At 44.4% G+C, this 13,030-nt stretch overlaps 2 protein-coding genes across 2 annotated transcripts in view; both read right to left on the bottom strand.

Moving 5' to 3' along the window:
- LOC119734786 (Hermansky-Pudlak syndrome 1 protein homolog) overlaps nucleotides 1–13,030 on the bottom strand; it is a 129,644-nt gene that overhangs the window by 105,388 nt on the left and 11,226 nt on the right. The gene's annotated exons all lie outside the window — the stretch shown is intronic.
- Nucleotides 7,905–11,747, bottom strand: LOC119734793. Its single transcript, XM_038208355.1, has one exon. It carries the CDS (start codon nucleotides 8,912–8,914, stop codon nucleotides 7,991–7,993), a length of 924 nt encoding a protein of 307 aa, XP_038064283.1. The 5' UTR covers nucleotides 8,915–11,747; the 3' UTR covers nucleotides 7,905–7,990.

The following is a 13,030-nucleotide window of genomic DNA, read 5'->3' as shown; positions in this document are numbered from 1 at the left end:
GGGGGGATGAATGGATTGCCATCTACACCATTTTAAAGAAATGGCGTAGTCGGCTATCGTACACCTTTCTGGTTGAGGCTCTGCGAGACTGGGCTGCAATTGTTGCAGCTCGTCGCGAAAGGCCTGCTGAGCAGAGGGATCGCGTGACAATACCCAGCATGTCAGGTGAAGATCCCCCCGCAGCCTGGTGGCTGATTCCCGAGCTGGGCTGATAAAGGAGATTGGCCCTCCTCGGTAGAATTACCGGGCGGTGAACCAAGAGCCGGATGAGCCGGGGGAAGCGCAGCTGGCGGAGCCAGAACGAGGCTATGAGGAGGATTCGGCAATCCTCCTGCTCGATCTTGGTCAGCACTCGAGAAACGAGGGAGATGGGTGGGAAGGCGTAGGCCAGTAGGCCGTCCCACCGCACCGTCAGTGCATCGGTCTGTCACGTGTTGGGATCTAGGCCCCTTGTGGAGTAAATCGGTAGCTGATTGTTCATTCGTGACGCGAATAGGTCCACATGAGGCTGGTCGATTAGTCGGAAGATCGACTGAGCCACCTGTGGGAGCAGTGACCACTCTGTCAGGGCAATCCAGCCTCTGGAGAGAGCGTCGGCTGTGACATTCTCTTCGCCCGGGATGTGGACTGCCGACAGGGCTATCCCGTGATGTATGCGCCAGAGGGTGAGATCCCACGTTAGTGCACACAGATGGCCTGACCGAGTGCCCCCCTGGTGATTGATGTATGCCACCACTGTGGCGTTGTCGCATCGTACCAGGACTGCTTGCCCTCTGACGTCCGACTGGAAATGTTTTAGTGCGTTGGCGACTGCCAGCATTTCCAGGACGTTGATGTGGGATGATTGGTGTTCGGGGCCCCACACGCCCGCCACCTGTCGCGGGTGGAGGGTAGCCCCCCAGCCGTGTCGGTCGTGATAAGTACTGACGGGCGGGGCGGGCGGAAAACGCGGCCCTGCGTTATGTGGGCCTCAACTAGCCACCAACGAAGGTGGGGGACTAGCCAAGATGTAGTGGGCACCGGATGGTCAATCGGGTGCCAACGGGGTTTGTAGAAAGAAAGCAGGTGAAGTTGAATTGGCCTCATCCTCAACCTGCAAAAAAAAAGTCCACCATACTGGCCATAAGGCCCAACAGCCAACAAGGTGGGAACCTGCGAGGGGGCTGGATGGGATTTCTTGGTGTTGATGAGAAATCCGAGGTCGGAAGCAAGGTGCCACGTTAGTTGGAGTGCCGCTTCCGTCTCCCCCCGAGAAAGACCCACTACTAGCCAATCGTCTTTGTCTTATCCGCGGTTTTGGGCTCGGCCGATTTCTTAAGATTTATTTTCTCCATGGACTCCTGGAACTTACCATAAAATAAGTCCGGGCCTGAGAGCGGAAGGTCGTCGAGACGCTTACGTGCTCCAGGTGAAGGAAGGAAAAGCGCATCTAGCACATTGGCGCGGCGTGACAATGTTGCCAAGGTCGACACTGTAGCGAACTGGTTGAGAGCAGAGTATAGGCCGCGATCGAGGCAATGGAGAGCTGCCACCATCATGTCGGCTGGTATCACCGAGTCTTCTTCATACCCCAGGGCCAGGTACTCGGACAGGAGAAGAAGAAAAGACGTCGCACGCATACCCATGCGTGCCGACGAGTCCATTCTACGGGTGACATCCTCTAGCTTTCCACGGGTCTTGTCCGTAAAGGGGACCTTGGAGGAAGCTGTCCCTCGGTCAGCGGCGAGTTTGTCGATGGCCGAGTCCGGCAGGACTGGAGTTGAAAAATATTTCTCAAAATCCCCTGGGGGAAAATGATAATAAGTGTCTATGCGCTTTAATAGCGTAGGCACTCCATGTCTTTTCATGCATTATCCCTTCTATGTGGTCAACACACACACGGTCCAGCGGCATTGTGGGAAAAGCCCCGACTGGTTCTGCCGTCGGTCCCGATCTCTTTTTGAACGACTGACGCTCAGGAGGAGGAGGTTCGGTACCAGCAGGGAGATTCAGGACCCTGATCATATCCCGTTGAACCAAGCGGATTTCGGTCTCAGCCACCGATAGGCGTTGCATGGTGGGGGTCAGTTCGCTCTCGTCTGCCGAGTTGTCAGAGTACGGGGGGCGAGTTGTCACCGGGGAATGGGAACCAGGCCTCGGGGGCGAAGCAGCGCCGTCACCGTGTCCCAATATCCAGCCCCGCTCGGAATCTAGTGACGCCGATGGGTGTAAACTAATACCGGGCGGGGACGCCGGTGCACGGCTCTCCGTGCGCGGCATTGTCCGCTGGTCTGTAGTCACCCCACCACGGCCGTGATGACTAGCGGGTGGGGGCTGTAATTCTGGAGGGGACTCCGGCGCACGGCTAACCGTGTATGGTATGTCCCATTGGCCCGGAGTCATCCAGCTGTGACCCTAATGGCCAGTGTGTGAGCCAACTGGGCCGAGTCCCAAGTCCCCCTGTTGGCCCGACAATGAGGCCGCGAGGGAGTGGAAAGCCTCCAAAAAATCATTGCCCGAAATTGGGTCGCCACCCTTGTGGCGTTTCCCAAGGTGTGATCGACCGGATGACCCGCTAGAACTCGATATTGACCGAAGACGGTGGGGTTGTACGGCCCCCCGCTTGGTCAACGGGTCCGTCAGCTCCGACAGCCGGCAGTGGCTGACTAGGGGACTGCTGCCGCGGTGACGTACCATCACCGGTGCAGTCCCCCGAGAACTCGGGCTTGTCTGGTGGGATGTACGTCCCTCCATTATCGACACACTCAGTCCTCCCCAACTTCCTAGATTTACTCATTTCTTACTTCACTTCACTTAGAATAACTTACTATAATAACTCTACAATAAACACTTTCTCCTTATTTCTTATAAATAGCTTTCTCACAGCAAAGAGGCATAAATAAAACAGTGAAATTCAGGTCAATTGAAATTTCACGATATACCTCGCCTGCGGCTAAGAGAAAAAGAGGACGCTGACGTAGTGCGCATGTCACAGGGCATCGTGGATAGGACACTTGAGGGCGCTTTTGTGTGTAAAACTCTTAGCAAATTGCCTGCCGGCACAGGGAACAATGCATAGGTAGTATTCGCTCTATAGGTTAGTAGAGTGATGTAGACTCTACGTGCGTACCGGTATATAGCCTTCGTGAGATGAGGGACTCAGACACTAATGCAGATTTGTTTGGAGGAAAATTTTCAAGAACAGGGGCCCGAGTACACATCAGTTGGTGAAGGGCAAGCCCTAATATATGGTTTGAATTCATTTCAGTATTGTCAAATAAACGCATGGTCAAAATCACTCGTGTGGGTAATTCCTAACTGGGGTGTATATTATTATATTCCTTTTTTTAACATTCTATTTTTTTTAACGTTCCATTTTAAAAAAACTTTTGATGTTCCATTTTTTTTTTTACAGCACGGCCCCCCTTGGCTACGCCTATGGCTATGAATCCGTCATAGCCCCTCAGCTATTCTCACCGTACATTTCACGAGTTGGGGACGTTCTACGACGTAACGACGGCATGAGTTCAAATTCCATCTATACACTGACGACATTCAGGTCTATGTCTGTTTTGACCCCTCAATCCCGAATGAAGCAGAATGTCACAGAATATTCAGAATGAAGCAGAATATTCAGACTTGGATGCTAGCCAACAAACTCCAACTGAATGACAAGACACATTTCTTCATTGCTTCATCTCAGCACAACTCCAAACGTCTCAGTCATCTTACCCTCAATATAAACAATAAACATTCCGGCCATCATCTTCAATCTGTAACTTGGGTGTTATCTTTGACAGCACAATGTCCATGCATGAACATGTCACATCAGTCTGCAGATCAGCCAATTATCATCTACGTAACATCACCAGAATGAGAAAGTACATCGATGTGGATTCTTGTCATGCAGCTGCTCATGCCCTCGTGCTATCAAGAATCGACTACTGCAACTCACTTCTCAACAGACTCAAGCAATTAAATCTGATCCGGCCCGCTTGCAGAAAATTAAAAATAGAGCAGCCCGGGTCATCTTCTCCCTTCCAAAACACACTCACACATCCCCACTTCTTCAGCAGCTTCATTGGCTCCCGGTCGAGAAACACATCATATAGACAAATCCATTACACGCGTTTTCGGCACCGCTGTATTTTTGTCACAAGATGGCGCTCTTCAAATCCGCCATTGCTGGGACGCATTTTTGTCAAATTTTGTGCACAGATACATTGGTGAAAGTCAATTTCAAGTAAACCAAATTAAAGGCAAAGAGGAAATGAGTTCGGGAAATTCAGGAAAAGTTTGTGCGGTGGTGGGCTGCAAAAATAGCAGCAAAAAGCTGTCCGAGTGGAAAACGTCGGTGTGCGATCTGCACTCTCCAAAGTCTCATCGTGAATGTTCCTGTGTGCAACCATGGCAGCTACACAGATTTCCCGCCGGCAGTGACTGTGAGGTGTGGTCCTTCAGCAGCCGTAATAATTGGATTAAAAACCTTAATAGAAAGGACTTTGAGCCAACTAAAAATAGCAGGGTGAGTATGCACACCTTTGTAAATTACCTGATAAACTGACAAGTGTAGTTAATAACTTTATTACTTATTGCCTAGGCCTAAGTAATAAAACTTAGACTAGCCAGACAGTTGATTTCCAGTTTGGAAGTGTGCTTACACATGTTGTGGTGTATATTATTTCATATTACAAGGGAAATTGATCCAGAAATGCCTGGATATCTACTTTTCACGTAGGCTATTGAAGAAGTGTGGTTTACTTTTTTTGCGAAATTACAACAAAAAAAAAAAAAAAAAAAGTCCAATAAATTGTTTAATACATGTAGCCTGCAAAATAAAAAAAACAGCACTCTCCCTTTTTTGAAGTGTTTGGTGATGAACGGAGGGACAGTAACCTGCAGTGCTGCCCAAAGCCAATATATCTGACCAAATAAATAAATTTGTTTAGGTTTAGTTTTATATTTATTCATTTTTTTTTCATTTTGCAGATTTGCTCAATCCACTTTCAGGATGGGAAACCATCAAAGAATAACCCCTACCCATCACTGCACATGGGATATAAACCTCATGTAAGTTCTAAAATCATGGCACATTACTACTAAATATGTTTAATCCATTGATAGGTAAATAATTTGACAATCTGTAGGTTGCTGTAGTAGAGTCAGGTGTCTGAATATTTTTTTCCGACCTTACCTTTCAGCCAGGGGTGGTTATGCTATAGTTTGAAATTTACATAGCTTTATAATGGGACGTAAGCTTAAGGGCAAGATGACCACATGGTCTGGGGATAGAGTTCATGAGGGTGCTAGTACATGCACATGTACTTCATGAATGTACATGTATACACTTTTGTTATTACAGAAACCACTATCTTCCGGCAGACATGCCCCAAGATTGAGAAGAGATTTTAAGCTGCAAGAATCTGTGTCTGTGCATGCCGTTCACAAGATGCCACATGCTTCCCCTGTGTGTGGAGAACCCATACTGCCTGCTTCTTTAGCAACTACATGTAAAGACGCCTCAGTGCAGTGGTATGATTTTAGCACTGCAGATCACACATATGCTAAAAATCGCAGTTGCCCCATAAAAAGCCAAGTGAAAGCAACTCAGACATGTCAGACGGATACCTCTCCCGAACTGTCTGCATCTGATATGGGTGATGATAAGAGCAAATTCTACACTGGCTTGAGTGTTCATGTATTTTGGGCATTGGTTAAATGCCTGTCAATTTTGCCAAATGTGCCAACTTTCAAGATGAAGCTCTGCAATCAACTTCTGCTTGTGTTGATGCGACTCCGACTTGGTTTGTTCTTCTTTGACTTGGGAACACGTTTAAGGTTTCCCAATCTACAGCATGCCAGATTTTCAGAGAATGGATTCCCATCTTGGCAAGATTTATGCGTGAACACTTGATATTTTGGCCTTCGAGGGACACACTGCAAAGGATCAGACCAAGATGCTTTTTAGAACACTATCCTAGGGCCACTTGTATAATAGATTGTACCGAAATGTTTGTACAAAGACCACGGAACCTGAAACAACGTGCTCAGACCTATTCAAATTATAAGCATCACAATACATTCAAGTATTTATTGTATTGCTCCTAATGGCTTTGTCATGTACTTATCAAAACTATTTGGTGGGCGTGCAAGTGACAAATTTATCACTCAAAGTTCAGGTATTTTACAGCATTTACAACCTGGTGATGAAGTTCTTGCTGACAAGGGGTTTACCATTGATGACATTCTGCCACCGGGGGTGAAATTATCCATCCCAGCTTTCACCACTGGCAACAAGGACCATATACTTCCAGAAGAGGAGGTTACACGCACAAGGAGACTTGCAAATGTTCGTATACATGTGGAAAGAGCCATCAGACGCCTTAAGTGTTACAAGATATTAAGCACAGTTATCCCAGGACGTGTCATGAATGTGGACAACATTGTCACTGTATGTGCAGGTTTGTGTAATCTACAACTGCTACTAATTCAAGGAGAGCCTGAAACTGAGGAAATGATCACAGACTCGGATGATGATTTTGAGGATGAATGGTTGTTTGAAGATGAGGACTGAGTTTTATCCTGCTTAGCTACAATGTAGTCAATACTAAGTTCACACCTCCATGAAACCAAGTTTTAAATTTTGCACAATTTTTTTTCCTGGTGGTACATGTATACGCTGTTCAAAACCTCACCCATAAATTTACATCACATGTTTGAAATTTTAAATAATTTGCTAAATACATATTTCATACTTTTTTAAGTTATCCCGCGAGTGCGTGTGTAACACGGAATAATGTAGTGCGTCTATGGACACAGACACACGACATTTTGCCGTGTTCTATGAGTAAGAGCGGGGTAACAAATTTATCTTCAAGTAAACTTGATGCACAGTATAAAATGGGCATGTGTGTTGGAACTAGCACGCTTAACAAGAACCTTTTAGCGATTATTGCGCATGCAGCTTAGAATAGGGAATGTGTGAAAGGATATACATTGTGTATCACACTGATGCAACAGTGTGATATTATAAGATGGAATTTTGCGTCGGGGTAATATAAATCAAATTAAATTGTTTGCCCTTCACGGACGTTTTTTAAACACTGTATACTCAGTGTGTTACCTCCCGAGTGAAAATTGGAAAAAATCACTCGGGTGGGACTCCAACCCTCGACCTCCTGCTTTAGTGCAGATGTCTTACCACTCGACCACCGAGCTAACGGGATCGGGTGGCCGGTTCGAATCTGTTTTTTGCCCTTCACCGATGGTGAAGGGCAAAAAAAACTAATCTGAACAGTGTGATATGTTGTTGCCAAGGATTGACCAATAAGGGTGGAGGATACAAGTTTACTTGAAGATAACATATTTTTCTGAGTACTTCTGCATGTGGATGCTTTCCTAACTTGTAAGGCTTACATGTACTTGTACTTAAAACCATAAATCATATAAATCTTGGCTTTTGTTTGTTTGCAGATATCCATTCCATTTTAGCTTTGTAAGTCAACTATATGTAGATCCCCTCTAGCAATGTTATCTGTAAGGGCTGGCAGTAGATGTATGAAATAGAATTCTCTAAGCTGTGAAATTCTGTTATTTACCCATTCTTCATTATACATCACATCTACAATGACATAATCAGTCTGGGACCACACCATGAACTTGCACATTTTCCTGCGTGAACAAAACATTGCAATTTGTACTTGTGTGTAATAGCCACTTGCTGCTGTTGTCTCTCGTAAATAGAAACATCCATCATGCTGAACTCTCACGTCATACTGTCCACTATTTATCAAGCCACGGACAGAACCATATTTAGACAGTTTCTGTTGTGTGGGGCACTTAATTTCAAGGATGGTATTTTCATCTACAATTCCATCTAAACTGGCTCCTAGCCATCTTTCTTCTGAATTGACAACCAGACCAGTGGTTTCCACATGTTTACCAGTGTCCCTCTCAAACTGCTCACGTGCAACCGCTTCATGTTCTTGCCCATAACGAGTTGCAGAATTTCCTAAGAATGTTGGGTGCAAATGATTTGCAATCCACTTGGCAGGTCTGTGCCAACTTTCTTGGGAACACTAGCTGCTGTGCTGCTTGTTATTCGAAGTTTTCTCTGTGTTGTCCACAGAGCACACTTTTGGTTAACTGTAGACTGTGCAAGCAATACAGCGTCAGTAGTTGAAAGGTGCACGTATTTCTCATAAGTCATGAAACATGCAGGGCACTCCATGTTGGTGTTGTGCAGTTCATGGTCTGGTAGTGTGCGCTTGTTGTGGGGATGGGACAATGGCTTGGCTGATTTAAGGTGATTTAAAATAGTTCCGGGTATTGCAGATAATTCCTTCAGTGTTGAACTATTCAAATGGTCCATAAGTTGCTCATCAGTATCAAATGCAAGACTTGTATTGACGGTGGATTCATTCTTCCCTCGGATATTACTTATGCTGTCTGGAAGTACATTTTCCTGTGTTGAATGATTCCAGATGCACTCTTTATCCGTACATGAACTGGCTGTGAATCCACACTTGTTAGCTTCCACAATTTTGAAGAGAAGGCCAGCTGAATGGCTGCAGGATTTCCCCTCAGAAGCAGTACAATTACATTTAACAGTAACTATTTGCCTATTTGCTTTATTCACTGTTACTTCAACATTGTGAAAGTTGATTATCCTCTGGGAAAAGCGAATTTGAACAGCCAGTGTAATAATGTCCTTATTAACAGTTTTGTAGCAATGCTTTATAGCTCCTACCCATCCGGAATGAAGGTAGTTAAGCCCTTCACTTATACTTCGATGATTTAAATTGGGATGATCATCGCATGCAGGTCCATTTATGTAGAAGTCATAAATATCTGAAATTAAAATGAGATAACGGTAATGTTTATTAATTTTTTTGAAACAATAATTGAATTTACTTACAGCGCACATGTCTTTCATGTAAAAATTTTAATATTTATTTATGAAGACTATTTGAGATAATAGATGAATTGAATTAAAATTTATGTATGTTTCATGTAAAAAGGTAATTCATATTTATTAAGATTTGAAAAAATAATTAAATTTACTAAAATGTATACATATGCAGCCTCATCCATATCACAAAATAAAAAATAAAGCAACTTCAAAAAAAAAAAATCCTGCAACTGACCATAGACAGACTATTAATTGCCAAAGATAATTCATAGTTCTATTGCAAAATATGATTGTGCATAGTTTTCTAAACCTATTGAAAATAAAGTTATCTGTAAATTGTAATCTGTAAATGATCGTGCCTTCTGTTTAAATTACCTTGAAATTCTAGCCTAGGCCACTGACGTAAATCATCAGTCCACTCCATGAATTACATGTATTTGGAAAAACGCTAGGCCTGTTATAAGATGAACAAAAACAATATTGCTGATCATGACCATTGACATTCCATGACTTATATCACTGACACTGATTTATATGATAATTTGGAAAATTAAAATTGTGCACAATTATTATTAAACTTGGGAAGGGATTGCACAGGACTTATGAGAAAATCTAGGCCTGTTACAAGGCGTACATGAATTGCTAAAAGTACATGAAGTATTGCCAGTACTAATCATGCATGATCATGATGATAATGTAAAACGTCAGGCTATAGGGCTAGGCCTACCCAGAAAATTTGCAACTTCGAATTCGACTTCAGCTTGTTCAACCTTCAAGTTCTCTTTCAGTAAGCCTTTCTTCGCGTCATTGTCAGACATGTCAGAAGCGAAACTCACCTGTGTCCAGTCGTGATGCTGGTAGCTATTCAGATACAAAACCTAATCCTGGCAATAAATAAATCAGCTGTACACGGCTGCACCATGTCATGACACCCAAATATTCGCACCGTGAATGCAGTTGACTGCACGGGGGGCTGACGCCACGCAAGCCCCGTCGAAGACTGAACGAATTGCGCGCTATGACACGGACAAATTCCGCCGGGCAGTGCGCATAAATTAATAATTTAAGTCATGTCTTGGAGGATTTTTTTTTCGTAGACATATTTTCTTGAAGCAAAACAATTACACCATCAATGTGGTAAAGAACAACAATCTAAATAAAACATTAAGGTCTAAAATACATAATTTTGTTGTTGATCGTCTGCCACTGTGCACTTAACTCGATAATCAGAGGTCAGCGGTCACATGCATAATGCAAAATGCGTCCCAGTAATGGCGGGAAAGAAAGAGGCGCCCTTTCGTAAACCGCGCTTGGATTCGTCTATACAAGACAGCCTTAATAATGTACAAAGTAAACACTAACTCATCTCCAAAATACATTTCAAGCTCACTGGATCTTACAGCACTGACACGAAGAAACTTACGCTCCCAGGGCAACATACGTATTCCTCACACTGCAAGGAAAGCAGGAGATAAGGCTCTCACTGTGGCTGATTCAAGAATCTGGAACTCCATCCCACAATCAGTTTGATGCTCCACTTCAACACTGTGGCGTTTTTTTTTCTCCCACAAAATATTATATTGAGTTGCAAGCAGGAGCGGCTCCGCACGCAATGGGGATTCTATATGGGCGGTGGGTTCACGACAACCCGGGGGGTGCGTCCGTTCGGGGAAAATATATCCCCACTTGCTGCAGGCAAACCCTATTTGGCAAGCAAGTAACTGACAATCAGAAACAAAATATAACTTGTACTACTCGATGCATCATTTAATTTGCACCAAATGAATCGGAGGTACATGTACCAGTGTTGTAGCCGTCGAGACTGGTCTTGGTCTCGAGACCAGTCTCGAGACCAGTTTGAATGTGTTCTTGGTCTCGACCACGCATGGTCTCGGAAAAAAACGCTGGTCTTGGTCTTGGTCTTGCACCCACTGTTCTCAGAATTTTGGGCCAAGACCAGCACGAGACCAATATTAAAATGCACTTGCAGTTGTTGCTTAACGAAATCCAAATCCCGCCTTGAATGTTCCATCGTTCTGGTGACCGTCGTACCGGCATGCAGCGTACATAAATGACATACATAATCTGACTACTACGTTTGACTTGGCTATGGCTAGCTTTGGCAGATACCTCGTGCGTTTGCGCATGATCTATTATACGCATAATGGTGACTAGCCGTAGCCACATAATTATTATTGCCACTGGTTACCGTCAGTAAAAAGACGTGTATTGAATGCATGGTTTGCAGGGCAACTGGTACCCGTACTCCCTAGTCGCATATTGCGTGGTCCGGTAACTAAACGTGTGCAGTAGGCACTGTTGATCTATCTGGAACTCAGCCTCGACTGATATCTGGCTTATTTTCTCTCCTAAATTTCACCTAAAAATATGCGGACTTTGGATAACTGTGCGCTAAATTACCCCAAGCTAGACTTGCCCTAAATTAAATAGCTGGGAAAAGTGTCACGATATAAATAACACTATTTTCTACTCACGATTTTAGTTGTAGAGATCAGCGCATGTCCGCTCAAAGTGACAGCAAAATGGCAAGTGAAGTGCGCCGCGCCCACAGCGTACGCGTAACCAAGCTCCTTAGCAACTTTAAAATACGCGCTTTAAATTTGGCTTCAGTAAAGATCCCAATGCGCAACAGCGCTTTCCCTGGTACCCTGTACCGCCAAGCACTCACGTTTGCGCGCTATGTACATTTATGTGTGCAGCTAAAAACACCCAATTGCTAGTTTCTATCGCCCAATGAAGACCAGCTGCCAGAATTAGAGAGAATCACCGCGTGAGAAGTAAGTCATGAAAATGTTTACCAATTTGCGCTACAATACATATGTTTATTCCTCACTTAAAACCTACCTGTTCACTTGATTCATGTTAATGTTCTTTTTTGGTTTTTCCTACTATCAGAGGTGTCCTTGGTTGCGCTTTGTAACCTTTGGAAAACGTGCGTTATAAATATAATTATTATTATTATTACTATTATTATAGCTATGCTTGTGCAGATCCCCAGTGGCGTCGCCAAGGGGGGGCCAGGGGGGGCACGTGCCCCCCCTGGAAAACCTAGTGCCCCCCCGAGTGCCCCCCCATCTGAGATTTGGGTTGGTAAAAAAATATATATATATTTTGTTATATTCAACTCCCATCATCTGAGTTGGTTAAATAGCAATTTCTGGAGATATCTTCAGATCGAATTTAGCATCAAATGTGGCACCATTTTGCATCAAGCCCATCCTCCGTATGCGAAAATTTTCCAAAGGGGAGGGGGGCACCCCCTCCCCTTAGACCCCTCCCCCAGGACGGCGATCCGTATCCACCTAAGTGCCCCCCCCCCCATCAAATGCTGGTGCCCCCCCTGTGCCCCCCCAGACTGAAAAGTCTGGTGACGCCACTGCAGATCCCTCCCTCCCGAACTTTACATTATAATATAAGGCCAAGTAAAAAAGTAACACCAATTTATCGTCCCCGCCCACTTCCTTCACAAGATTCTGTGAAGCTCATCAGCGTATCCCATTGCTCTGTTTGCAGGGCAGTGGGTACGAGCAAAGCACTGCTCTCAGTCACATAACTGATATGAATTTAAATATTTCATTACAGCAGGTGTATATTTGGGGAATGTGACAAACTGGCATGAAACGTATAAGAAATTTTTTTTTAACACAATCTGAAGTGGCCATTGTTTGATTTTGTTTAGTCACCGAGCCCGGAGCATGAAAACAGTTTGATCTTCATACGCATTGTATACAGCAGTTGTCCGCGTGCAGTCTCATTGACTTATGAAGCGCTAAAAAATATGCAACATGAGACTCCACTACAGTTTGTTTTACCACCTTGTTTTTATCCGCATATCCCTGCGGCCATCATGACCCACGCATAAAGTCTTAGGAGGTGCGTGATAATTGCCACGCCTTTTGAATGATTGTTCTTCCTTGAACTCAAAATGAGTGACTATTGGTGACTAGCCTGTGTAAGGCCCCCAAAAAAAGTCTCCGGTTTCTGATATGGAGCTTGCCCAAAAAGTGGTGCGGCGACGCGGCTTTTTTTTTTTTTTACCTGATTTTTTTGCTTCAAATGTCGGCTGATGACTGCAAATGGTGCCCGACTAAACTTAGTGCAAATATATGGGAGTCCAGA

This window comes from Patiria miniata, unplaced genomic scaffold, assembly GCF_015706575.1.
Source record: "Patiria miniata isolate m_02_andy unplaced genomic scaffold, ASM1570657v1 HiC_scaffold_10, whole genome shotgun sequence".
Taxonomy (NCBI): domain Eukaryota; kingdom Metazoa; phylum Echinodermata; class Asteroidea; order Valvatida; family Asterinidae; genus Patiria; species Patiria miniata.
This window is presented reverse-complemented; position numbering and strand designations above follow the sequence as displayed.

Excerpts from the sequence above, each read along its gene's own strand:
- LOC119734793 (XM_038208355.1), bottom strand. The coding sequence starts at position 8,914 with ATGAAAGACATGTGCGCTGTAAGTAAATTCAATTATTGTTTCAAAAAA.